The sequence below is a fragment of the Raphanus sativus genome, chromosome 8 (assembly GCF_000801105.2).
Source record: "Raphanus sativus cultivar WK10039 chromosome 8, ASM80110v3, whole genome shotgun sequence".
In the NCBI taxonomy this organism is placed as follows: domain Eukaryota; kingdom Viridiplantae; phylum Streptophyta; class Magnoliopsida; order Brassicales; family Brassicaceae; genus Raphanus; species Raphanus sativus.
In genome coordinates, this window is record NC_079518.1 from 1,419,150 (window position 1) to 1,446,545 (window position 27,396).

The following is a 27,396-nucleotide window of genomic DNA, read 5'->3' on the forward strand; positions in this document are numbered from 1 at the left end:
TGGACAAATATCTTTACACCAAATTTTTACTCACAACGCACATCATACACTACACCACATAACAAGTTTATTTATTTTTGGTATAAAGTATTTTGAGGTATCACTCACACTCGCGTCAATAGAACTTCAGAAAGTAAAATTGAAAAAAAAAAACACCCAAGGCGCATACAAGTTTCTTCACACCAAATTCAAAACAATCATAACATGAAACAAGAAAATACGAATTACAGGAAAGCTGAAGAATATGGGGTTGTCTCAGAAGCTGCGGAGTTGTATGTCAATTTGAGAGCGACCTGAGAATATCAAAGCAGATGGTGAAGTGTGAGGGTTGTACGTAAGATATAAAACACTGACAACATATGTTATATGCTTTTCGTTTTTACCAGATTATGGATGGATCCACCTAGTCTTCAGTAGCTTCATCTTCCCACTCAAGACCGTCGAACCATTCTTCATCCTCTTTATGTAGGTTAAAGTTGTATGCCCTCTCCTTGCTTAATGGAAGCTTTTCCAGCTTTTGACAGTGTCTTATAGACATGCGCTTTAGACTTGGCAATTCCAACCTTTCCCAGTAGATACTCTTCAGTTCCTCCAAATATTCTAAGTGAATCGATTGTATTTTTCGAAAGGGTACAATACTCGACCCCTCGTTTAGTAAACCAGAGACCTTTTCTCTGCTTACAATTTCTTGCAACTCCGGTGATGGCCCCTTTACGGTTAGAAATGCAAGTTTCGGAGCAAACAACAACCACGACAAATCCTGTATACCACTGACGCCAGTTATTTCGACAAGGAAGAGGTTTTGGAAGCAAATGGGACTTGCACTTCTGAATCCATATCTCGTATGCTCCATTATATCAGAGATGATACATGCTTGTATCACGATAGAGCGAAGGCTAGCCATAGCCGTTACAAACTGCAACGCACCGTCTTTTGCTACAATTTGATCCAGAGATATATGTTCGATACAGCTAGCCAACTTGGGGATACTTAAAAGACGTTCTAAAACAACCACATCATTGATACTTACCCCCAAGCCTTTCAAATTCTTCATTAACTTGATATCCTCTATCAACTCCAGACTTAGATAAGTAGTTTTAATTAACAATAGCATTTCTATATTTACCAAACTTGATATCACACTGAGGCTTGGACGAGTTTGTACGCATGACAAAGAAAGGTATCTCAGCTGGATCAACTTTCCTAATCCTGCAGGCAAGTTCTTTAGACGTGTCTTTGTTAACTCAAGAAATCGCAAGCTCACTAAGTTCGAAACTTCTTCTGGCAGCTTGGTTAGATTTATGTTGTAAGATAGATTCAAAGTCACCAAATTAGGCATCGATAGAAAAAATTCACCTGAGATGTTCTCCAGATTGTTGTTTCTTAACAACAATGTGGTAAGATTAGGACACTCGGGGGAGATGGAGATGTTCTGAATCTTATTATTTGACAGTGACATCCTCCTCACCGCATTCCAGTCCCTAACCTCAGGCATCTGTTGCAGTCCAGCACCTATCTTGACGATAACTTTCTCTTCCTTTTCTCCACAATTAGACGCAACCCAAAGAGCCATTTGGCGAATCACATCATGCATTGTTACATACTCTGAAGTGTCAACAGGCATCAATAGACATGCATTAACGAGTTTACCGAATATCCTATGACCATGGTTGATAGCTCTTTCTCTATCCCCACCTCCATTTATGATCCCTTCGGATATCCAGTACTCGACCATCATGTCTTTATAAATAAAGAAATCTCCTGGAAATAAAACACAGTACTGGAAACATTGCTGTACTGTCTCGTCCTTAAGATCATCATAGCTAAGCTTGAGAATTTTAAGAATCTCGTCTTTAACTTCTGGATAATCATCCGCATTTGAATTTAGATCATCAATGGCGCACTGCCACTCGCGTACTGACGTTTTGAATGCCATTGTTTCCCCAATAACGTTGAGTGCTAGGGGTAAGCCTTTACATTTTTCACAAACTTTTCTTGCTAGCTCTAGGATCTTTGGATCATTGTCTAGTGTTGCACCTCTCACTTTCTGTCGGAATAGTTCCCAAGCATTCTCTGGGTCTAGATGCTTGACTTCCAAGTCATCAGGTCCCATACGCCCACAAACGTATTTCGAGCGAGTGGTAAAGACAACCTTGCTTCCATTTTCTGGTGAGGGTAATGGAATCCCAATCTCCTCTAAATCCACTTTCCTCCATATGTCATCTAATAACATAACGAATCTTTTCCTTGTAAGAGCACCATATATACGAGAGGTTTTCTCTTTTTGAGTGTTTTTTTCCCACTCCTCGTCAAAGAGGCCTAGTATTTCACTGATCTCTTTTTGGATATTTTCAACTTGTAGGTTTTGAGACACCACTACAAATATCACGACCCAAACTCATCTTTTTTCTCAAGTAACTTCTTATTGATTTGTTTGAGAAGTGTGGTCTTCCCTATTCCTCCCATACCGTAAATACCCAATATTCCAACGTCCTTCTCCATGAGACGGCTCCATGTAGCATCAAACATCTTCTCTAAACCGACTGTGCGTTGAGTGGTTATATCCTCTATACCAGGTGGAAGAACCCTCCTAGCCACCACCTCGCCAGAAGGTTTCGAGGACAAAATACTTCGTACTCTCTCCAACGTTTCAAATACATTTTTACCATAACTATAGGTTAAAAGGAAGTTTGTGGAGCAGTACCCGCCCATAGACAATCTTTCGATTTCTGAAGTCCTATCTTCAAGCAGTTTAGTGACCTTTGGTTGGATGGCTTCGACTTTTGAAAGCCATACCTTAACTTCTTCTAGCACTCGCAAACCTTTTCGTTCTTCCAACTCAATCTGGTTCTGCAAGTCATCCTTCACTGCTTTGAGGTTTGGCTCAACCTCTTGCAAAGCCTCAATATTATCTTCCACTTCGAGTATACACTTGGCCTTTTCAAGAAAAAAACTTGTTGCAGCTTGAAAGCCGTTTGAAAGTACGTTCCCCATCGTGTTTCAATAGAAAAAAAGCGCAAGAGAAGATCAAAATGGAAAGAAGAAGAAGAATACCAAGCACTCGTTGAAACTCAAGAACTATAGAGATAAGGAGATAGGATAACTTCCATATTGAGGGGTGGAGGTTATCCTTATCTAACTTAGGTTTCTATCTCTATAAGAACGTCCAGAAACTTAAGTAGCAAGCAGGCTTTGGTCTTGTTCGTATAATATAAACTTGTCCTTGTCAACCAATTAAAGACGCCAACGAATTCATGACTTTTTGGGACGATTGGCAAATGCTACTAGTGTTTCTAACAGCTTTTATAATTTATTTTACTGCCAATCTTATTACCAATCATGTTTCATTAAGAAAATCTAAAACTACATCCAAAAATTTTAAAAGAAATATATTGGCTTTACAAATCAATTTTCTAATTTTTATATTTAGAATTTTGAAAACTTTTAAATAATTTTACAGCAATAAAATCTAAAGTAAAAGCTACAAAATTTTATAACAAAAAATAAACTAATTTGATGCATCTGCATCCTTCTCAATAACTTACAAGTGAATGTGTTATGTATATAATGTGTTTGTGTTCTCTGATCATTGTTCCATTGTCTTTCTTTTATCTCTCAAAGTTTTCTTAATTCTAATTTTTAGTGATCAACAATGTCTGATTAAGTCAATTTGTGGGATAGTCTGAGAAAAGCCATTGATGCTTATTGGCTAAGCTTCGGTTATGATGTTATTCATATGAAACCTCGTCACCCTGAGAAGCGCTTTCCTACTGGCCAAGTGAGTGGTTTTAAAAATTATTGTATGAAAATAATATATTATGTATAGAATGTTATAATATTTTTATAAATTTGATGTAAAAATAATTCATAAATATTTGTGAAATTATATATGTAGTTATCATATTAATTTTTATGACACATATTATGTATTTTTCGGCCTCTTCTAATTTTTTTTTGTTATCATTTCGTTTTTTAATTAAATTTTTGCTAATATTTTCCTAATTTTTTTAAAAATTTTGCCATATATTTATTTCTCTCTCAAATAGTAAAATAATTAATACAATCAAGGAACCAAAATTCATTTTAGGATCTTTTTCTATCACAACATTAGCTTATTCACTATATATTTTGACTTAAATAAAAAATTCTTTTTAAATCAAAGTTCTTACATTTTTTCGTTAAATATAATCCGTCCAAACTTACATGAACTTTAAGCATCTGAATTGTTAGCAAAAAAAAGGGCATAATTTACATGAACTTTAAGCATCTGAATTGTTACATTATATAATCCCATCTGGTTATAGCTTACTTTTTAACTCAATTGGGCTCTTTTCTCTATATTTGTATTAATACATGATAACTACATTTTATTGCATCACATGAAACATCATCTGCATGTACGTGTATGAGGAAAATAAACATATAGAGCAGAAAGTTTGGATGATGATTTGAGTTTAAAACATTGACTAACCAATATTATTAGTATTTATTAAATATTTCAACTGTGATTCAGTTACCAAAGAGGTGGTCTAGTCTTTGTTCCTCTAAATGAAAGAGAAAGTTCAACCAACCAATTCAAAAAGCCTTTATACGAAAATCATTTGCAACCAATGATTTGAGAAAGCACCGTCTGTACGGATATATAAATTAGATAAAACAAACATGGGCTTGTTTATAAGGCTTTAAATTGGATTTGAGGCCTAATTAAGAACACCCAAGGCGCATACAAGTTTCACACCAAATTCAAACAATAATAACATGAAACAAGAAAATACAAATACAATTATAGGAGCTGAATACAAACAGTTGCTACTCAAGAAATGGGTTGTCTCTGAAGTTGTGCACTTGCTTGTCTATTTGAGAGCGACCTGAGAATATCAAAGCAGATGCGAAGTGAGAAATGTAAGATATAAACACTGACAACCATATTATATATGCGTTTTTGTTTTACCTGATTAAGGATGGATCCACCTAGTCTTCAGTAGCTTCATCTTCCCACTCAAGTCCTCCGAACCATTCTTCACCGTATTCATGTAGGTCAAAGTTGTAAGCCCTCTCCTTGCTTAATGGAAGCCTTTTCAGCTTTGGACAGTATGCTATATCCATGCTCTTTAGTCTTGGAAGTTCCAACCGTTCCCAGTAGATACTCTTCAGTTCCTCCAAGTTGAGTAAAATAATCGATTGTAGTTTTCCAAAGGGTGCAATTCTCGATTCCTCGTTTAGTATACCAGAGACCTTTTCTCTACTTACAATTTCTTGCAACTCCCGTGATGGTCCCTTTACGGATAGAAATGAAAGATTCGGAGCAAACAACAACCACGACAAATCCTGTACACCACTGACTTCATAAAAATTGACAAAGACTAGGTTTTCGAAGCATGTACTGCTGCGTCCATATCTCTTGTGCTCCATTATATCAGAGATGATACATCTTTCAATCCCGATATAGCGAAGGTTACCCATAGCCTTCTCTAACTGCAACGGACCGTCTTTTGATACAACTCCCTCCAGAGATATATTTTCGATACATCTAGCCAATTTGGGGATACTTAAAAGACGTTCTAAAACAACCAAATCACTGATACTTACCCCTAAACTTTTCAATTTTTCAAGTAACTTGATATCCTCTATCAACTCCAGACTTACTAAAGTAGTATCATCTAACAATAGCATTTCTATATTTACCAAACTCGATATCACACTAAAGCTTTGAAGAGTTCGTACGCCGGTCAAATTAAGGTATCTCAGCTGGATCAACTTTCCCAATCCTACAGGCAAGTTCTCTAGACTTGTTCCTGATAAGTCAAGATATCTCAAGCTCACCAAGTTTGAAACCTCTTCTGGCAGCTTGGTTAGATTTTGATTGGAAGATAGATCCAAAACCATTAACTTAGGCATCGATAGAAAAAATTCACCTGAGATGTTCACCAGATTGTTGTCTTTTAACAACAATGTGGTAAGGTTAGGACAATCGGGGGAGATAGAGATGTTCTGAATCTCATTATTGGCAAGTGACATCCTTCTCACCGCGTTCCAGTTCCTAACCTCAGGCATCTGTTGCAGTCCAGCACCTGCCTTGACGATAAAGTTCTCTTCCTCTTCCCCAAAATTAGACGCAGCCCAAAGAGCCATTTCGCGAGTCACATCATGCATTTTTACAGAATCTGAAGTGCCAGTAGGCATCAACAGACATGCACCAAGGAGGATATTGATTACCCAAGAGCCCTTGTTGAAAGCTGCCATTTCTCTATCTCCACCTTCATTTATGATCCCTTCATGTATCCAGTACTCGACCAACATGTCTTTATTAATTTCATCATCTTCTGGAAATAAAGCACAGTACTGGAAACATTGTTGTTCCGCCTCCCCAAGACCATCATAGCTAACCTTGAGAATTTTAAGAATCTCGTCTTTAACTTCTGGATAATTGGCCGCATTTGAATCCAGATCAACAATCGCACGCTGCCACCGGCGTACGGACGTTTGGTATGACATTGTTTCCCCAATAACGTTGAGTGCTAGGGGTATGCCTTTACATTTTTCACAAACTTTTCCTGCCAGCTCGAGGATCTTTGGATCATTGTCTACTGTCCTACCTCCCACTTTCTGTCGGAATAGTTCCCATGCATTCTCGGGATCTAGTTTCTTGACTTCCAAGTCATGAGGTCCCATACGCTCACAAACGTATTTCGAGCGAGTGGTAAAGACAACCTTGCTTCCATTTTCTGGTGTGGGTAATGGAATCCCAATCTCTTCTTCTAAATCCACTTTCCTCCATACGTCATCTAATAACAGAACGAATCTTCTCCTTGTAAGAACATCATATATACTAGAGGCTTTCTCCTTTTGAGTTTTTTTCTCCCACTCATGTGACATGCCACAGGTGCATAGTCTTTCACCTATCTCATTTTGGATCTTTCCAACCTGTAGGTTTTGTGACGCCACTACGAATATCACGACCTCAAACTCATTTTTTTCCTCGAGTAACTTCTCGTTGACTTGTTTGAGAAGTGTGGTTTTCCCTATACCACCCATACCGTAGAGACCCAAGATTCCAACTTCCTTCTCCATGAGACGGCTCCATGTAGCTTCAAGCATATTCTCTAAACCGACTGTGGCTCTCTCTTCTATACTAGGATCCATCCTAGCCACCTCGCCAGAAGGTTTTGACGACAGAACTCTTTGTGCTTTCTCCAACGTTTCGAATACATCTTTACCATAACGGTTGGTTAAAAAGAAGTTGCTGGAGCAGCACCCGCACATAGACAGTCTTTCGATTTCTGCAGTCCTATCTTCAAGCAGTTTAGCGACCTTTGGTTCGATGGCTTCGACTTCAGAAATCCATACCTTGAATTTTTCTTCCACTCGCAAACCTAGTTCGCTCTGCAAAACAACCTTCTCTGCTTCGAGGAGTAGCGCAACTTCTTGCAAAGACTCGAGATGATCTTCCAGTTCGAGAATGTACTTGAAATTTTTTGCAGCTTGAAATCCTCTTGAAAGTGCGCTTGTAACGTTACCCATCGTGCTCCGGTAGAAAAAAAAAGAAAAAAAAAAAGAAAGAGGAGATCAAAATGAAAAGAAGAAACCCCAACCACTCCACTCGTTGAAACTCAAGAACGTAGAGCAACTAAGAGCATGGCAACATTGTGTAACCGGTATCTCTGTAAAAAGTTATTATAAAACTGAAAAGTAAGAAAGAGAGAAAAGAGGAAATGTATCCCTCATGAAAAAAATTTCATGCCTTTTATGAGAGATGTTCTACAGGTCTGTATAGAACAAATTTTGAAACATTAAACTTAGTTCAGGTAATTGGTTTGTCTTACAATATTAATGTATATATATGCTGAGAAACGTGGCTAGAGAAATTGATCGCTGCTGATGCTCTAATATTAAAGTAGCAAGCAGGCTTGGTCTTATAATAATAAGTCCTTGTTAATCAATTAAGGACGCGAACAAATAAGGATGACTTTTTCTAGGTCTTATTCATATGTATAATATATGGGACCTGTTATCGGTCAATTAAGACGCCAACAACTTAAGGATGACTCTTTTTAGGTCTTTTTTTTTAGAGTCAATTAGGTGTATATACTAAAATTATACAGAAATTTGCAACAGAGAAAAAATCTAGGGATGGAATTGGGCCTGTTTGGGTATGTGGTGAATCAATTACGATGTTACCCTTCACTCTCAATCCATACTACAACATCATCAGGACCGTAGATTAGATGGTTAACTTCAAATAGAGCGGTAATATGAATTGTTAGACGGCTATAGGAGCTTAAGAAAAATTTTAGCAACCCAAAAAATTAGGCAATCTAAACCCCAAACTACAAACAATAAAGACTCAAATTTGAAATGTAGGTTTTGGCAGGGTCAAGAACCATATGTTATATGGTTAATTTCATATAAAGCTATAATATGAACCCGTTAGACGGTTATAATAGGTAAGAAATCATTTTAGCTAACCAAACCACTACTTGTTGAACATTTAACAAGTGTTTAGTTTTACAGACATGTTAGCTAGATATTTAACAACTCACTAATATATTACTCTAATTAGACGGTTAATGAATATTTCAACTAGATTAATACACAGTTATCCGGTTAGATACAATGTTATCCAGTTAGACTTGGTTTAGTATATAAGATATGTGTTTGGGTTTAGGGATTTTGGGTTTATGATTAATGAGTTCGGTTTGGATTTAGGGTTTAGAGTTAATGATTTTGGTTTGGGTTTAGGGTTTAGGATTAATAATTAATTTATCTTTTGTGGTGGTTTATATGTTAGTATTTGACAAACCGAAATCATTAACTCTAAACCCTAAACCCAAACATAAATCATTAACTCTAAACCCTAAACCCAAACCGAAATCATTAATTCTAAACCCTAAATCCAAACGAAATCATTAACTCTAAACCCTAAACCCAAACCGAAATCATTAACTCTAAACCCTAAACCCAAACCAAAATCATTAACTCTAAACCCTAAACCCAAACCGAAATCATTAATCCTAAACCCAAACACATGTCTTATATACTAAAACCAAGTCTAACTGGATAACATTTTATATTCTCCAGACTACAATTAGACGGTTAATGAATACTTCAAATAGGATAAATACAGAGTTATCCGGTTAAATAAAATGTTATCCAGTTAGACTTGGTTTTAGTATATAAGACATGTGTTTGGGTTTAGGGATTTTGGGTTTAGGATTAATGATTTCGGTTTGGGTTTAGGGTTTAGAATTAATGATTTCGGTTTGGGTTTAGGGTTTAGAATTAATGATTTGGGTTTGGGTTTAGGGTTTAGAGTTAGTGATTTCGGTTTGGGTTTAGGGTTTAGAGTTAATGATTAATTTATCTTTTGTGGTGGTTTATATGTTAGTATTTGACAAACCGAAATCATTAATTCTAAATCCTAAACCCAAACCGAAATAATTAATCATAAACCCTAAACCCAAACCAAAATCATTAATTCTAAACCCTAAACCCAAACCGAAATCATTAATCATAAATCCTAAACCCAAACCGAAATCATTAATCCTAACCGAAATCATTAATTCTAAACAGTAAACCCTATTAGACGGTTAATAAATTCTTTAACAAGGATAGATGAAATGTTATCCACTTATTGATTAACCCATACCGAAAATCTCGCCCGTCCATGCGGAGAGGATAAAAGATCTTGATGAGTTTTTCGCATATCCTTGGGGTCGCCTATCATTTGAGATGCTTATAAGTAGCATAAAGGAGAAGGACGAGGTAGCGCTCTCACAGAACACAATTGCATTCCATGGATTCGTTCAGGAATTGCAGTTAGTCATGATGGAAGTTGTACCTGCTTTGACTGAAGTTGTTCACGAAGATTGCTCTCTCAACTCTGAAATTGATTTCGGTGAAGACGGCAAAGAGAACCGAAGTACTGGTATCAACGCGGGACATGCCAGGAACCTTGACGCCTCCACAAATATAAGCTTAGTTATAAGATTTAGATAGATATATAACTAACAACTTGTATGGATATTTTCTAAGATAGTCGGCTTACTAACAACTTGTATGGATATTTTCTATGATAGTCGGCTAAACCTATATAATAAACCATAAACTCAAAACCCAAATCATAATCCCTAAATTTGTATGGTTTATTAAACCTATATAATAAACCATAAACACAAAACCCAAATCATAATCTCTAAACCCAAATCATAATCCCTAAACCCTAACCCAAATCATAAATTCTAAACAGATTTGGGTTTAGGGATCTAGTATTTATCGTTAAGCGGTTGCATTTAGAGATCAGAACTGATTTGTTTGTGCTTGGGTTGATGATTTAGGGGTTTAATCTTTGCTGCTGAGGTTTTAGGGTTTAGTTTTAAATTTATATTTTGGGATGATTTATAGCTTAGGATTTGTTATAAGCAACCAGAATAATGGTTAGTAAAATCAAACGTGTTCCAACATCGATTCTATTAGACGATTATTAAATCATGACCATAGATTAGATGGTTAACTTCAAATATATCGGTAATATGAATTGTTAGACGACTATAGGAGCTTAAGAATAATTTTATGATTTGGATTTAGGGTTTAGTGTTTATGGTTATGATTTGAGTTTAGGGTTAAAGGTTTATACTTAATTATTTTATGAATTTGGCATTGGTTTAGGGTTTAAAATTTTCGTTTTTAGGGTTTAGAATTTTTTTTGAGTCTTTAATGTTTGTAGTTTGGGTTTAAATTGTCTAATTTTTTGGGTTGTTAAAATTATTTTTAAGCTCTTATAGCCATCTAACAATTCATATTACCGCTGTATTTGAAGTTAACTATCTAATCTATGGTCCTGATGGTGTTATAATATTTGTTGATTATATGCATATTATATAGAGTGGAGGGCAGTGTTGTAATTGATTCACCCCAGACCCAAGCAGGCCCACTTCCATGCCTAGGCTTTTCCTGTGAAAACCTACATTGCTAATATTGACATAATTCTTGTATATGAGATGCAAATTCTCTTTTTTTTATTAAAAAGATAAGTCTTTTTAGGTCTTATTCAATTATATAACTGTCCTTGTCAATCAATTAAAGACGCCAACAAATTAATAACTTACAAATTAAAATTGTTCTTAGCATAATTATTGCTAGAATGCTAGTGGCTTATGTTTGAAAGTTTAATAATCAGAATATTCTTTAGGAAAATACCCAGATCTTTGCTGGTGTGGCTTATTCTATGTTCTTTGAAAGTTGTACCTTCTGCCTTTTGGATTCTTTAGATCTAGACTTTGATTAAAATGTACTTTTAGAGTAAATATTTGAGTGAAAAACTTAGGTACTCCTAATTACTCTCATAAATTACCAATCTGGTGAAAACATTTTTCTTTATTTCCACTCATTTTTATTGCGATAGAGGAAAATGTTGCACTAGTATACAAATTATGAGTAAAACTTATTTTACTTATCTTTTTCTTCCATTTACTCCATTTTCTTCTCTCTTCCATTTTAACTTTTCCACTCTTTTCACTTATTTATTCTCCTCCCATTTACTCTAAAATATGAAAGCATGATGTGAAGGATGTAAGACAAACACTGACAACCATGCTATATGCTTTTGTGTTTTAGCTGATACGGATGGATCCACCTAGTCTTCAGTTGCTTCATCTTCCCACTCAAATCCTCCCAACCATTCTTCATTATCTGCATCTAGGTCAATTGTCTTCAACCTCTCTCTATTAATATATCCCACATCGGTGGTGATATGGTCACTTGGGCAATACCATATTACTATTAGTGATGTGGCAATCCTTTCACTTTGGATATATTAATATTGACCTTGGTATTATTATTGTTAGTGGCTTATATTTCAGCTTGTAATAATCAAAGTATTCATTAAGGAACATTTTTTTTATTAATCTAGGTATCATGAACCATTGGACTAGAAAATACGGATCTTTGCTGGTGTGACTTATTCTCTGTTCTTCGAGAGCTGTATACGATCTGATTTCTTCTCCTCGTTTTTGGGATCAAGAGTACATATACGATACACACTGCATTCCCGTGAGGTGGAAGATGTTTTAACTGTCCGATCATTACACGACAAGGAAGAGGAAAGAAACATATTTAGCAGAAAGTTTGGATTATGGTTTAAGTAAAAGAACATTGACTAATAATAAATATGAAACTATTAGCATTTATTCATGCTTAGATTTTGAGTTGTGAATCAACTACGAAAGAGTTTAATAAGAACCAAGGAATATAATTTGGTTAGAAACCCGGTTTTGAAAATATGAACAAAAGTTCAATTTGGTTATACGAAAAATTAATTCAAACCGGACGATATTGTACCAGAATAGATAAACCAATATTGGGCTTATTTTATTCAGAGGCCCAATTAAGAGTCCAAATTAAACCTACGAATTTCTCCCGCCTTCCCGGTCCAGAAACTTTAGTTCAAAACTCAAAAATCTGTCTCTTAGTTGGCGTTGCGCTCAGAAGGTTCGGAGATGGGACAGAGAGGTGAATAGATCGATTTCCGATGTTTAACTTCGTTTTGGTTTTGGGTTTCTGATTGAAATTATTTATAACGGTTGGTGTTTTGTGGTCAGTTGATCTTTGGTCTGAAATAACTAGATCCGAGGAAGAAGACGGAGATGGGTTCAGAGATGTACCTCAAGTCGAGGTTTATCAGAGAAGGAAGAAGCTTGAGAAGCCTTCAGCAGCCGAAAATTTGTAATTTTGCAAAAAAAAAAGGAAGAACTTCCTTTCGTTGTTATTTTGTCTCTGTATCTGACAATGTTTTAATTTCGATGTGTGTCTGAGAAACAGAGTCTGGTCAGTGAAAGGGGCTCGTACTAGTTTCATCAACGGACCCAAGAGAGATAGCTGGACTCGTTCCCTTTCCACCAGGTTATATTCTGAGCGTTACCCTAATTTTGGTTCTGATTCTTACCGTTGCTACTAAAAATCTAATCTTTTTATTGTTTTTATGTCGTCTGAGCATTATTTTCAAGCTATGAAATTAGTGCACACCATCTGTGTGTTGAAATGTCAAGGAAGTACCAACAAATTTTTTTTTAAGAGTAGACTGATGAAAAGCTTGATAACTGTGGCAGAGGGAGGGAGAGTATAGCAGTTGGCGCTTTTGTCAACAATCAGCCTCAGAAGAAACCAGTTAGGAGAAAGAAGCCTGCTATTCCAAAGGTAATCTTAGTTGTTTCACTAAGTTATGTGATTTTTATACGAAGCCTAGTGTTCTCTTAACATTACATTCTCATTGTCTCCTAGAAGACGGTCAGAATGTGAACTTTATAAACGCATTATGTTGTGATCTCTCAGGGAAAAGCTGTGAAAGCTCCAGACTTGCAGAAAGAAAAGGAGTATTTTCATGAGGTTGATGCTTTTGAGCTTGTGGAAGAGAGTCCATCTCCCAAGACCAAGAACTCTAGTACATGGATCGACGGGGAACAAGTTGTTGCAGAAGTGCCACATCTGGCCACAAGATTAGAGAAATGGCTGATCTCGAAGAAGTTAAATCGTCCTTGTGGTCCTTCAAGCACACTCTCTAAGATACTTGAAACCTCAAACTCAACCTCGCGCTTAGAGCCAATACTTGATGATGATGCCTTTGATGCATTGGCTCTAGGAACCCCAGAAAATCCTTCTGCTAGCAACAGTTTAGTTTTCCGGCTCATCCAGAGTGCTGGTGACAGCTTAGATGCCGAAGATGTGCCTGTCAGAGAGATCAAGACAGAGGAAATTGACTTCGAAGATGTGTCTGTTGTAAAGATAAAGACGGAAGAAATCGACCTTGAAGATGAGCTGAAACGACTGTCTTTGACGTCTGATCTGGTATCCCCTCATCCAGATTACGAGAAGCCATTTCTTGATCTATTGTCCGCCTGTGGACAGATGCAACCTTCAAACTTCATGGAAGTATTCTCCAAATTCTGGTATGGACGTAAATATGATCTTTTATGTTCTTGCACTTGGTGTTTGTCTAGTGTTACACTGTTTCTTTTAGGAGTGTTCTGCACTTTGGTTGACTCTTTGGTAAACCCTGGTTGAGAAATGCGATATACTTGTTCTGATCTCGTTGTGTTAAATTTGAGCTACTTAAAATCATGATTCTATCTTGCAGTGAACCAGAAAGCATTGTCAAGATTGGTGAAGGTACATATGGGGAGGCGTTTAGGGCTGGTCCTAGTGTCTGCAAAATAGTTCCAATTGATGGAGACTTCACTGTTAATGGAGAAATACAGAAGGTATTTTTTCTTACCTACCTTCTTTTTGCTCTCAGTGATACAATTTCTAGTTAGTGAAAGGATCATTTTTAGCATGTGAGGAAATATTGAAGAGGGCAGTGACTGCAACTTTAGTTAATTCTATATAGAGAAGAACACATCGTTATAATGTATAGATATGTTAATCATCTCAAAAGTAATGCATAGATGGTGAAAGAAAGGCCTGCATTTTTTCACACCAGCTGTTATGACAACGAGTTATGGAAGGGTTAATATTATGCAAATACTTACAGCAAAATGGAAGTAAATACTATATGTGTAATACATGACATCTTATTATATGTTTATTTGTTGCAGAGAGCTGACGAACTGCTTGAGGAGGTGATACTCTCTTTGACTCTTAATCAACTTAGAGAACGTGAGACTGAAGCTCAGAATCTGTGCCCGACGTTCATAAGAACTCAAGAGTACGTCATCTCAGTACCTAAATAAGCTGGAGATGTGACTTTCTGTTATAATCTTCTTCCGAACTTTTGTGCATGATTTCACAAACCTGTGCTCATAATATTGTTGTTGCAGTATAAAAGTGTGCCAAGGTCCGTATGACCCTATACTGGTAAAAGCATGGGAAGATTGGGATGCAAAAAATGGCTCTGAGAATGATCACCCAGATTTTCCGGAGAAACAAGTCAGTTTCTTTTCACTTCATTAGATTTCAGAAAGGTCTGTTTATTATATGGTAGAAAAAACATTTCTATAACATTTTGCCGTCTGGTTTTTGCTTCCAGTGCTATGTCATGTTTGTTCTGGAACATGGTGGCAAAGACCTTGAAAGCTTCGTTCTTTTGAATTTTGATGAAGCACGGAGCTTATTGGTTCAGGTAAGCTATAGACTCTGTTTCTTGTAACAGAAATTGAGTAAACGGTTGTTGGTTAATAGCATGCGTTTCACATGTAAGGTCACTGCTGGCCTGGCTGTTGCTGAAGCTGCTTTTGAGTTCGAGCACCGAGATCTGCACTGGTAAGCCTAGTCTTTAATTTGGTATATTTTACTATATGGGTTTAGTATACTACTTAGTACTGTGTTCTCTCGCCTGATCTTGTTTATTTTTCAGGGGAAACATTCTTCTAAGTCGTAATAACTCGAGTACTCTGCCTTTTATTGTCGAAGGGAAACAAGTTTTCATCAAAACTTTTGGAGTACAGATATCCATAATCGACTTTACTCTTTCAAGAATCAACACAGGTGAGTTTCTGGTTTATCAATACTGTGATATAATGTAAACCATAAGGTCCCATCTAATGCTCAACTACCAATGTACATGGTGCTAATATCAGGTGAAAAGATACTGTTTCTGGACCTTACTGCTGATCCATACCTTTTCAAAGGACCAAAAGGAGATAAACAGGTAAGGAATGTAATGAAGCTTTTAGTTACTTGAAGGAGCTATGTTTATTTATGCTTTAATAATTGTCATATTGCAGTCGGAAACTTACAGAAAGATGAAGGCAGTTACCAAAGATAGCTGGGAAGGCCAGTAAGTGTTATAACTTTTGTATTTGCTAAATTGAAGGGTGCTTTAAATAATTTGCTAATTTTTGTATGCTATGGTTTGTTTCTTATTCTTTCTAACAACAGCTTTGCTCGAACAAACGTTCTCTGGTTAATCTACCTGGTGGATCTCTTACTGACCAAGAAGTCATTCGTAAGTTTGCAGGACACATAACTGGTTATTGGTTATTAGCTGTTAGAAAAGCAATATTGATACTCCTTTGCGTCAATGTTCTAGGAGCGGTCTTCGAAAGATGAAAGAGAATTGAGGTCACTGAAGAAGCGGATGGAGAAGTATAAATCAGCTAAAGAGGCTCTTTCAGATCCTTTCTTCTCAGATATGTTGATGGACCAAATATCATAAAGAGTGTAATAAAACCCACAAGTGAGTAACCAGAATCTCACTCTCTTTATTGCAAGTCTTTTGCCTAACCACTAAAATCAACAGTGTATTAGCTCTTATTTCATGATCTTCCTTATGAAGTTGTTTATCAAGGGATCTATTATCTCAATCTTGATTTCCATCTATTCAGATTCAGATGAATACAAGAACTACTAAAACTTTTGTATGTGACAATAGTTTAATTGTTGCTTTTGTCTGTACACATGCTTTTGATCCCATGCAGTCTTTTTAGAAGAAAGTATCAAGATCTACCATTCCACATGGGTTGTCCCTACTTGCATGAATAGATCTTCTTATCTAAAGAACAAAGAACAATATTCAAACGTGTAGAGGATAAATGAGAAATTTGCTTTAGCATTAGGACAATAAACTAATCCATGAAAACAGCTAACAGAGCTTTACCTTCTCTGCTTTTTTTCCAATCACTTTCCGCTTTGAAGGTTTCTTTTAAATCTTTGTGGGTTTTGCTGAGCTAAGCAGAGATCAACCATTGGGTTAATTAATTTCATGATCTTAATCTCTTCCTTTTTCTCCTTTTTTGGATAAGAGAAAAATATATATATTTATACCAATTTGCAGCTTCTTTCTTGAAAACTTTTGCAGAACTTTATGCATATGCTTGTGTCTGAAACGGGTCTGACAAAAATGGGTTTTTCTTTCTTTAGCAAAAGGTTATATCTTTGTACAAAATATAAGAAAATAAAAAGGATACAGATGAGATTAGTCAGTGGCCAAATCCAAAAGACTTCATAGCAAAGCAAACATCTTTTTCTCTTTATTTTTTTCTTACTTAGTCACTTGCATGTTAAGTACAGTCAGCTTCATCTCTCTTTTTCTCCTCTAATTTTCTCATGAAGAATCTTAAAGCTTTTGTTCTCCTTATAAACCCCAAGAAAGAAGAGAAGAAAACAAAAACAACTTCAAGCAATGATGGAGAAACAGAGTTACTTCTTCTTGTTTCTTTCTCTCGTCCCACTCTGTTCCTCAACAACTCATGATGTCATAAACCCACCAACTGTCTTCCCTACAAACCCTACAACTACACCGCCTGCTACTACATTCCCTCCGGTGACCATAACGCCCACAAATCCAGCTCCAGCACTTCCTATTAACCCTCCAGTCACAGTAGTCCCTCCTACACTCACACCACCAGTGACCAACCCAGTGGCTCAGTACCCTCCAACACAACCCTCAGGGACGGTTCCTGTGATTCCACCGCCTGTTTCCTCAAATTCTCCATCGGTTTCAGGACAAAGCTGGTGCGTGGCAAAGCCTGGAGCCTCCCAAACCTCACTCCAGTTGGCTCTTGACTATGCCTGCGGGATCGGTAAAGCGGATTGCTCTCAGATACAGCAAGGAGGCAGCTGTTATTCGCCTATCAGTCTTCAGAATCATGCTTCATTTGCCTTCAACAGCTATTACCAGAAGAATCCTTCTCCACAAAGCTGTGATTTTGGCGGTGCAGCCTCAGTAGTTAGCACCAACCCAAGTAAGTGAGAAAAAAAACAGAGTTTATATACTCTGCTTTTTTGTTTCTTTCTTGCTTGACTTAGCTTTGAATGTTTGTTACGAAACAGGTACTGGTTCTTGCATTTACCAGACAGGTTCTGGTTCATCAACAACGTCAACTCCAGTAGGAACAACAACACCAACTCCATCCACACAAACAGTTAACCAGCCTCCTGTCACATCAACACCTATAACACCAACAGGAGGCGTGACAATAGGGTAATAAAAAACATTTCTTTCAACTCTCTTGCTTTTGTCAGAAACCCTCTGCAGAGTTTCCTAACTGAAAATGTAACTCTTAGGGTTGGAACTCCACCAGCTGTTTTTAACCCGGCGAATCCTTCATCAAACACTCTACCCAATCCATCCTCAGGAGGTTCAGCGGTTTACGGGTTTGATGGTTCACCTAATGGGAACAATCCAACACCATCAGACTCTACCAACTTGCAGATTCACTTTGGTTACACTATGGTGGTAACATTGATTCTTCAAGCAATGCTATTTCATTAGAAATAGAATATATATAGGAGTTGGATTAGTTTTATTACATAGTTATGCGCAAGTTGAAGCTCATCTAGAGCATCGTACTAAGAAGAAACTAGGAATGTAAGACATTATAAATTTGTTTGGTTCAACGCTCATACACTGTAGGATACTGGTCTATCTACTTTAATATGATCTAAATGATTTCTTCTCTAATTCAACGCCAAGAGAAGTCAACTAATATTAGCATCGACATGGAGACAACAACTGCTACTTGGTACGGTTGGACGATCGCGCGGCAAAATTCAATTGTATTTTTTATCATTTGAAAAATAAAAAGCCACGTGGAGAAAGAGAAAGAGTTTGAGAATTGAGTTCACTCTTATAGAAGAACTACTATTGTTAGCCTCAAATGCCTTCTTACATAATCCTCATCATGGCTATTATACTGCAGTTCTTATAAGCTATGTGTTGGGAACGTGAAGAGCTTGAAACATGAGTTCACTGCTATAGAAGCAAGGCCTTAGAGACACTATTTCGTTATACGTGTCGCATCCATTACTACAGACGATGTTATAGGCTTTTGTCAGAAACAGATACATAGGAGGAAGAACTTAGTTAGGATTCAACACTTGATAGTTTTCAAAAGCTTCCTAAACACAGTAAACGAACCAACAAGAAACTGAAAATAAATAAATAAATAAATAAGATCACCTACACTATTCTTCCTGCTTAACTTGCACTACAAGGTTCTGTTTCTCTTAAGTTGGTCCGAGCTCTCTATCACATTCAAATCGCTATTCGATGAAACACTCTGTTTCGGTTTCTGCTCTTGATCACCGCCGGAGAGCTCAAAGGAGGCTTCTTCAAGCTTTTCAATATCCGACCTCGCCTTCTCGTAGAGCTTAACGAAATACTCAAGATCCTCACGCGCTATCTTCTTCTCCACGGCAGACTCTTTTTTCCCCTTCCGTTCAGCTTCCTTTTTAGCGAAGTATACAGCCCTGCTCATAGAAAAAACAGCGATCTCGCAGGCGCATGTGAAAGCTTCGGAGAGGGACTCATCCAAGCAGCGAACTCCGTTGGCGTCGACGGAAGGACGGAAGAAGGAGAAGGAGATAGGGTCTCTGCAAGGAGGACAGAGGTAATAAGGGGAACTTGCGTAGTCGTCTCCGGCGCATTGGATGTGAGTATAGGAGTCGCAGTCAGAGCAAGAGACACGGCGAGAGTGATGAGGCGGAGAATTATCGTAGAAGGCTAAGCAGGTGGGGCAAAACGACGCCGGATGGCTGCGGAGGATGCAGTGCGTGCAGAAGAAGCGGAAGATGCCGCGGAGACGCGCTGGGTGTATGACCCATGAGTCTTGGCTGCCGCAACAGTCGCATCTCTCGGTGGAGTGGGAAGATGAGTCAGCCGTATCCGAAGTCGTCGTTGACGGCGGAAGGTTCATAGTGTCTGTCAGCGATTCGGGGATAGATTAGGGTTTTACTCAAGCGGGAGGAAGAAAGGGTTTTGAGTCTTGCTTGATGAAGAAGAAATGATTATTCGATTTATTTAAGGAGAGCATAATGGGCTCAATTTATTGAGCCGTATAACTGTTTGTCTATTGGGCTTATAATTCTAATTTACAAGAGAATAAAATTCAAAATCAACCCAAAATATCCACTAAACCCTCCCAAACCCCTAATGTTTGTTACACAGCCAGTGAAGGCTTAATGTTAAAATGAATATAAACCTACCCACTAGTCTCCATCGTCATCATTGCTAGGAACACAAGCAAATGTTTTGCTTCGACTTTGGCTGGATCGCGCGGCAAAGTATATTGTATTTTTATGGATCGTTTGAATTCTAGAAAGCCACGTAGACTATTACATTTATTATTTTCATATACATTTAATTGATATATCCTTTTATCGTTTCAGCCATCTTATTGTGGATCAAATTATATCTGGTAGTTTCTATGTGCTGAGAACGTGAAGAAGTTGAGTTCACTGCTATAGAAGCAAAGGCCTTAAAAGACACTATTCTAAGCCTAGTGTCATACGTGATCACATCCATTACTATTTTGATCAATGCACTAAGAAATCATGTGTTCTTAACCACGAATAACATCACAACACTCATGATCCCAAATCCATCACCAGATTGTAAGCTTTGCCAGACACAGATACACATGACTAAGAACTTAGTTTAGTATTCAACACTTGATCGTTCATAAGATTCCTATACACATAGTAAACGAACAAACAAGAAACTGAAAAAAAAGAGTAAATGAGATCACTTGCATACTCTACATTGAACTCTAAATCAGAATCTGCTTCTTTAGACGAAAGGCTTCAACAACTTTATATCATATCTATGCACTTTTCTTGCTTAACTTGCACTGCAGGCTACTGTTTCTTGAGTTCCCCCGAGCCAAGACTCTGTTTTGGTTTCTGTTCTTGATCACCGGAGGCTTCATTAACCTTCGGAGTAGCCGCCCTTTCCTTCTCGTCGATCTTGAGCACATCCTCAAGAGCCTCACGCGCTCTCTTCTTCGCAGCCACACACTCTCTCCCCTTAAGTTCAGCTTCCAACTTAGCTACAACCACGGCCCTCTTCATGGACAAAGCGGAGATCTTGGCGGCGCACAAGAAGGCCTCGGAGAGGGGTTTATCCATGCGGTGGACGCCGTCGGCTCCGACGAGCGGACGGAAGAAGGAGAAGGAGGTAGGGTTCCGGCAAGGAGGACAGAGGTAAGGAGGAGAGGTCGCGTCGCCGGCGCATTCGATGTGGGTGTAGGAGCCGCAGTCGGAGCAAGGGACGCGTTGGTAGTGACGCGGAGGGGAAGGGTCGTAGACGGCTAAGCATGAGGGGCAAAACGACTTCGGATGGTTGCGGAGGAGGCAGTGCGTGCAGAAGAAGCTGAGGGCGCCGCGGAGACGTGCTGGGTGTATGACCCATGAATCTTGGCTTCCGCACTCTTGGCATACCTCGGTGGAGCTCGCCGCTGAAACAGCCGTCGCCGAAGTCGGCGTCGACGACGGAAGGTTCATAGTGTCTGTCAGCGATTCGGGGAAAGATTAGGAGTTTACTCAAGCGGGAGGAAGAAAGGTTTTGAGTCTTGCTTGACGAAGAAGAAAAGATTATTCGATTTATTTAAAGGAGATCATAATGGGCTCAACATATTGGGCCGTATAATTGTTTATCTGTTGGGCTTATTATAATTCTAATTTACGAGAGAAAATTAAACTCAAAATAAACCTCCACTAAACCCTCCCAAACCCCTTACCTAATGCTACACAGCCAGCAAAGGCTTAATGTTAAAACTTAAAAGGTACTTTCTCACCTTAGGACATGTCTTAATCTTGTTTAAAGCTTGACGCAGTATCGAGTTCAGTGCGACTAATCCAGTCTCTAGCTTACATATTTTCACCATATATACTTCATAGTGCGACAAGTTTTCAATGAATCTGCCATCGTTTAATTTGGTGAGGCTTTTTTTACAGTTGACTATACACAATAATAACTAACAGAAGCTTAGATACTGAGAAATGTGGTCTTTTGCAAAAAGAGGCTACAAAAAGAGTTTTTGACTTTCACTAGGTTCTACCGATATCTTCTAGTGCAGGTGGATTAAGACAGCTATAACTAATTAAGTTAACCAATGAGTTACAACAAGCAATAGGAAATAGACACGTGGAGCATATAGGGAGACAAATGAAGTAAAAAGGATTACTAATAGAACAAAACTTAGCTTCACCTCCTAAGGTGAACCTCTACATTCACCCACCAATAGCAATTAGTTACTTGAGATTTGATATCTTTAAAAAAAGGAAACCAAGTAATAAAAATTTAATGAAATAAAATTATATTTTTAGATAAATCAAAAATAGTAGCAATTATACAAAAATATAACTTTTTAATATTGATAAATCCGTCAAAAATACTAAACCCTAAATACTAAACCCTAAACCTTAAATTATAAATACTAAATCCTAAACCCTTGAGGAAAGCCTGAACCCTTGGGCAAATCTTATACCCTAAATCGTTAATCTTAAACCCTAAACCCTAAACCCGCAATCATAAACCATAATATTAAACCCTAAATTCTAAACACGAACCCCTAAACCCTAAACTCTTTGAAAATATTAAATCATAAACCTTTAATCTTAAACCATAAACCATTTTGGAATTTAGGATTTAGGGTTTATTATCAGGGGTTATGATTTAGGGTTTAGAAATTAGGATTTAGTTTATAATTTAAAGTTTGGTTTAAATTTAAGGGTTTAGGGTATAGGATTTATCCAAGGGTTCAAACTTTTCCCAATGGTTTAGTATTTAGAATTTAAGGTTTAGGGTTTAGTATTTAGGGTTTAGGGTTTAGTATTTTCTGACGGATTTATTAATATTAAAAAGTTATATTTTTTTGATAATTGCTACTATTTTTTATTTATCTAAAAACATAATTTTATTTCATTAAATTCTTATTAGTTGGTTTCCTTTTTTAAGAGATATCAAATCTTAATTAACTAATTCCTATTAGTGGGTGAATGTAGAGATTCACCTTAGGGGGTGAAGCTAAGTTTTATTCTTACTAATATAAGGAAACTTGAAAGAGAAGGAAATGGTGTTAGTGTCGCAAATCAAAAGAAAAGTTAAACATCATTTTTTTGCTTTTGGCCACACTAATATATCAAGATAATCTATGATTGTGTCTTCTCTCATGTCTTACCGATTAGATTGGGCCATATCAGAGGGGAAATCAACCATACAATCTCTCTTTTGATTCTCTTGTTTAATCAAACTTTTTTTTTAATAAAAATTGTTTGATCAAACTTGAAATGGTGTTTGCCTTCTTTTCTAAGTTTGATATTTTTCTCCACCACGAATCACAAAACGTACAATATCATAATATTGAGAAAAGCACATCAGGCGATCAACTAGTAAACGTATAGTACTATAAGATTACACAAGCACAGGGTTAGAGTCTTTGTTCGCCGCTGTATATTTTACACGAATACTTTGCACTAGAAACTGCATTATCAACTAAATGAATACTTTGGAAAAGTATAGTATTATTTGTATCATCAAAATAAATACTATCCCATGATACTTCTTTTTAATATGAGAAATTAACTCGATCTATACGTAATTCATGAGTCAGAGCTCAACTAGAATATATATATGAATTCATTAAATCCGCACCGATACTAATCGGAAAATGATGGATGCCAAGCTAAATCAAGAGTAATTAACAATGTGACCTGAAATCGAAGTCTTGAATAAATATAATTATTATGAGCCATTAATTTAAAATTATTTTTAGCACCATAAGATACAAAAATAAATCTTAAGTAAAATAAAGGAATTTGCATTCAGTAGCTTAAAAAAAATTTTACTCTCTAACTAAAATCTCACCTTCTTTCTCCTTTTATCTTCCTATCTCTCTATTTTCTCTCTAAAAATCTAGTTTTTTTTTTTGGTTATTCCCTGAATAAACCCTATAAATTACTGGAGACTTCGGATAAACTTTAATAAAATTATTCAAACATAAAATAATAAAAGGGTCCTTAGTATAAGTGCATGCATGTGCTAATGTTTCCTTGATGATAGGATTAATGCTAAACGGGCCAATTAAGATGGTATACAATTAAGGTCACTTCTCAGTGGGACCCCTCTCTCTTTCTCTGTGACTTCATCCTCTTAATCTAAAATGTAATCAACTTTCTAATAGGTCCCTTTCTCCATGTCCAATTAATAAATTAGAAAAAATTATCGATAAATCTTCCATCAACATCGTTGATTCGCTGTAGAAGTACTTGATTAAATATTGTGCACTTTCACAAACCTCTATTGGATGCATATTTTCGTTAGTCATTACGAAATATAATTGGTGGTTATAATGGTTAATCTAGACTTTGGTCTACCTCTTCTAATTATAGAAACTATATATATATATCGTACACAGTAAAACACTAACACTTCAACGTAACATACATTGATCATTGATGTATCATGTATATAAATTAATTAGGAGCTTTGAAAATCAATAGTATAATTAGGTTTTGCTATCGTCATGCTATGTCCCCTGATTTTTACAATTTATTTACTTACACTTACTTTCATAATTTGTCAGACACTTACGAATGGCCCCGGATATCATATTTAATCACATTCCAAAATATCATTTTAACTGGCGGAAGAAAAATTATCTTAGACGACACAATCACTTTCGAGTTCTGGCCTTTTTAATTTATTGTGGAACCGCTTTTAATTTCAGATAAGGACCTTTTCTATAAATATTTGCTTGATCAAGAGAATCTAGAGTAATAAACAAATGCATTAGTAATGCAATGTAGATTACAAATTACACTGTGCATGCCAACACCAAGTATTCTAACTGAACCAAACTTGCTTTCCGATTGTTAAGCATTAATTAGTTTCATTTTGGTTGCTAAGTGCCACCGTTCATCGAGACTAAAAGTGACGTCGAATCATATATTTGTTTGCTAAAAATTTTATAAAAAACGAGAATCTAATAGACGTGTAGACTGTAGAGCCTTCTCCTTGCTTTTTGTGTCGGCGAAAATTTTATACGTGAGTTGTGACAATGACAACGACCATATGACGTAATCCTCATTCACTTCTGTACTTAGAGATACTATCAAATCACCTTAGGGCTAAAACGAACGGAAATTACAGTGATAATAATTAGCTTTTGAACAATTTAAAAAAAAAAGTGAGAGGAGTGATTGAGGAGGGTTGTTGAGTTGCGACAACAGCTCATATGTTCTCTCGTATATGTTTTTTTTTCCTTTAGTGTGATAGTAGCTATAATGTAAAAAACTTCTATTCTAGTGCATACGATCATCTCATGCAAACTATTAGAGCAACTTTAATGGTGGGAATGCTCAGTTGATTAGTACAAGATTGATCTTTTATATATGTTATTATTGTATTTAAGTTTTAATTCTTACAATAAAATTAACAATCAAAAACATGACATGTGTTTTTTTGGTATCTAAACAATTTCTCAAAGTATCTTGTTTGAGATACAAACTCTTATGTTTTGGTTCTTTTTCTTATCTTCGGATTTTTTAATTTTTATTGGTGAATATACTTTCCCCAAAAAAATTCTGTTGGAGGTGTTTAAATCTTTCTCCACCAAAACAAGGGTTCGTATAATAAGAAACAAGAAATTGTTCTGTATTACTTTTAAAAAAGTGTTCAAAAAAGTATGCGAAAGTATAAATATTCAACATATTATATTATAAACACGTCTGCTTGACAAAAAGCCACCTCTAAATATATTTAATTATGATGGGATATAAATTATGTCTTGTGTAAATCATATGATAAAAAGACGTATAATGCTGAAAGTTTGAAAACAACGAATAAAGATGCATGCTCCTAATCAAATCAAAACCAACGCCTAAATAATCTGAATTTTGATATGGTTTGCATATAATGGAAGGGCTGCGGCAGATATATAAGCATATGATTGTCTTATAATCATGATAAATGATAATCAAATGATAGGTCTCTATAATGCATAATCCTAATCGAATATGTTCCATTTTTTAGGGGACGCTAATATGATATAGCGAAGTTAACATAATGTTTTATTTTCCATGAAATACTCCAAGAACGTGTTGATTGACAATAGACTGTTAGTTTATTGAGTATGATTAAAAAGAAACTCGCTGCAATTGCAAAGTCTTTCCATATATTATATGCGTTTCTTGTAATCAATCATTTGGTGAATTGTTTAATTCGAAGTATCTTCTGACAGGCTGACAGCTTTGGTTCGATATATTCTGCAGCCCCTGATGGACAAATTAATATCCGAGAATCAATCCGCATTTGTCCCGGGGAGAGCCATTGGAGATAACATCCTTATCACACATGAGGTCCTCCACTACCTGAAAACATCAAAAGCTGAGCAGCGATGTGCTATGGCAGTGAAGACTGACATGAGCAAGGCTTACGACCGCCTGGAATGGGAGTTCGTCTCTCTAGTTCTGAACCGGCTGGGATTCCACCGGGATTTGATTAGATGCATAATGCATTGTATCTCTTCTGTTACATACTCCTTCCTCATTAACGGCTTGCCTAGAGGGAAGGTAGTACCGAGCAGAGGCCTTCGCCAAGGCGATCCTCTTTCTCCCTACATATTCATCATGTGTAGTGAAGTCCTCTCGGGATTATGTATCAGAGCGCAAGAAGAAGGCTTGCTTCAAGGCCTACGGGTTGCTAGAGGATGTCCTCGAATCACCCATCTCTTCTTTGCGGACGACACAATGTTCTTCCTCCAAGCTGATAAGGAGAATTGTGCTTCTCTCAAAACCATTCTGGGCAAATACGAAGAAGCGTCGGGTCAGTGTATTAACAAGGATAAGTCTGCCATCACCTTCTCTAGGAAAGCGCCAGCAAGCTTGAAAACAATGATCAAAGGTGAACTGCTAATTGAGAAAGAGGGCGGAACCGGGAAGTACTTGGGGCTTCCCGAACTCTTTGGCCGCCGCAAACGAGACCTTTTCTCATCTATTGTTGACCGCATAAAACAGAAGGCAAGAGGGTGGAAAAACAGGTACCTCTCGGCAGCGGGGAAGCTCGTCATGCTCCAAAGCGTACTATCCGCAATCCCGTCCTACTCCATGTCAAGCTTTGCGATGCCGGTCTCTCTCTGCAAACGGATACAATCAGCCGTAACTCGGTACTGGTGGGATCATAACGAAACCGACAAGAAAATGGCGTGGGTGAGCTGGGACAGTATGGCAAAACCAAAAGCTATTGGAGGCTTGGGGCTACGGGATTTCCAGAACTTCAATGTTGCTCTACTGGCCAAGATTGGATGGAGACTTCTCCAAAACCCAGAAAGTTTACTAGGAAAGGTCCTGTTTGGGAAATATTGCCAAGATAGTAACATTCTACATGCTACGGGATCATCAGCAATGTCGCACGGGTGGAGAAGCATATTAATGGGAAGAGATCTATTGCTGGAGAATCTAGGTTGGGTAGTTGGTGATGGAGCCTCGATTAATATATGGGACGATCCTTGGTTGAGTTTGACAGGTCAAAAAAGACCAATGGGTCCACCGAATGAATCACACCAGAGCCTGAAAGTTGCAGACCTCTTTGTGCCAACAACGACAGAATGGGATGCCACTAAAATCAGGAGCTTACTACCAGATTATGAAGAGACAATTCTGAGCCTTAAACCAAGCTTGACCGGG

General features: G+C 37.1%; 5 protein-coding genes and 2 pseudogenes across 5 annotated transcripts; 3 read left to right on the forward strand and 4 right to left on the reverse strand.

The window, feature by feature from the left end:
- Positions 1–52: 52 nt before the first annotated feature.
- LOC108822498 (putative disease resistance protein At4g10780) lies at positions 53–3,153 on the reverse strand (annotated as a pseudogene).
- Positions 3,154–4,771: 1,618 nt separating this feature from the next.
- Positions 4,772–7,580, reverse strand: LOC108821689 (probable disease resistance protein At1g61300). The gene is made up of 2 exons (XM_056991952.1): positions 4,952–7,580; positions 4,772–4,868 (listed from the first exon to the last, which is right to left on the reverse strand). Exon 1 carries the CDS (start codon positions 7,519–7,521, stop codon positions 4,972–4,974), a length of 2,550 nt encoding a protein of 849 aa, XP_056847932.1. The 5' UTR covers positions 7,522–7,580; the 3' UTR covers positions 4,772–4,868; positions 4,952–4,971.
- A 4,827-nt stretch (positions 7,581–12,407) lies between these two features.
- On the forward strand, positions 12,408–16,438 carry LOC108819472 (serine/threonine-protein kinase haspin homolog). The gene is made up of 15 exons (XM_018592512.2): positions 12,408–12,507; positions 12,597–12,720; positions 12,817–12,897; positions 13,104–13,191; positions 13,327–13,940; positions 14,129–14,252; positions 14,589–14,698; positions 14,811–14,919; positions 15,020–15,112; positions 15,191–15,252; positions 15,347–15,477; positions 15,570–15,640; positions 15,717–15,769; positions 15,871–15,937; positions 16,022–16,438. The coding sequence occupies exons 1-15, from the start codon at positions 12,495–12,497 to the stop codon at positions 16,145–16,147; spliced, it is 1,866 nt and encodes a 621-aa protein (XP_018448014.1). The 5' UTR covers positions 12,408–12,494; the 3' UTR covers positions 16,148–16,438.
- Positions 16,439–17,020: 582 nt separating this feature from the next.
- On the forward strand, positions 17,021–18,631 carry LOC108821552 (PLASMODESMATA CALLOSE-BINDING PROTEIN 4). Its single transcript, XM_018594557.2, has 3 exons — positions 17,021–17,675; positions 17,764–17,914; positions 17,998–18,631. The coding sequence occupies exons 1-3, from the start codon at positions 17,114–17,116 to the stop codon at positions 18,203–18,205; spliced, it is 921 nt and encodes a 306-aa protein (XP_018450059.1). The 5' UTR covers positions 17,021–17,113; the 3' UTR covers positions 18,206–18,631.
- Positions 18,632–18,790: 159 nt separating this feature from the next.
- LOC108821553 (uncharacterized) lies at positions 18,791–19,756 on the reverse strand. Its single transcript, XM_018594558.2, has one exon. It carries the CDS (start codon positions 19,626–19,628, stop codon positions 18,921–18,923), a length of 708 nt encoding a protein of 235 aa, XP_018450060.1. The 5' UTR covers positions 19,629–19,756; the 3' UTR covers positions 18,791–18,920.
- Positions 19,757–20,182: 426 nt separating this feature from the next.
- Positions 20,183–21,309, reverse strand: LOC108821595 (uncharacterized). Its single transcript, XM_018594598.2, has one exon. The coding sequence runs from the start codon at positions 21,211–21,213 to the stop codon at positions 20,569–20,571; it is 645 nt and encodes a 214-aa protein (XP_018450100.2). The 5' UTR covers positions 21,214–21,309; the 3' UTR covers positions 20,183–20,568.
- Positions 21,310–25,989: 4,680 nt separating this feature from the next.
- The window catches only part of LOC130498757 (serine/threonine-protein kinase haspin homolog), a 4,785-nt pseudogene continuing 3,378 nt past the window's right edge, over positions 25,990–27,396 (forward strand).

Bases quoted from the DNA above. Each gene is read 5' to 3' on its own strand.
- LOC108821689 (XM_056991952.1), bottom strand. From the start codon at position 7,521: ATGGGTAACGTTACAAGCGCACTTTCAAGAGGATTTCAAGCTGCAAAA.
- LOC108819472 (XM_018592512.2), top strand. The intron at 14,699-14,810 runs GTACGTCATCTC...TTGTTGTTGCAG, and splicing joins ACGTTCATAAGAACTCAAGA to TATAAAAGTGTGCCAAGGTC. The intron at 15,253-15,346 runs GTAAGCCTAGTC...TTTATTTTTCAG, and splicing joins GAGCACCGAGATCTGCACTG to GGGAAACATTCTTCTAAGTC.
- LOC108821552 (XM_018594557.2), top strand. From the start codon at position 17,114: ATGATGGAGAAACAGAGTTACTTCTTCTTGTTTCTTTCTCTCGTCCCA. The intron at 17,676-17,763 runs GTAAGTGAGAAA...GTTACGAAACAG, and splicing joins AGTAGTTAGCACCAACCCAA to GTACTGGTTCTTGCATTTAC. The intron at 17,915-17,997 runs GTAATAAAAAAC...TGTAACTCTTAG, and splicing joins ACAGGAGGCGTGACAATAGG to GGTTGGAACTCCACCAGCTG.
- LOC108821553 (XM_018594558.2), bottom strand. From the start codon at position 19,628: ATGAACCTTCCGCCGTCAACGACGACTTCGGATACGGCTGACTCATCT.
- LOC108821595 (XM_018594598.2), bottom strand. From the start codon at position 21,213: ATGAACCTTCCGTCGTCGACGCCGACTTCGGCGACGGCTGTTTCAGCG.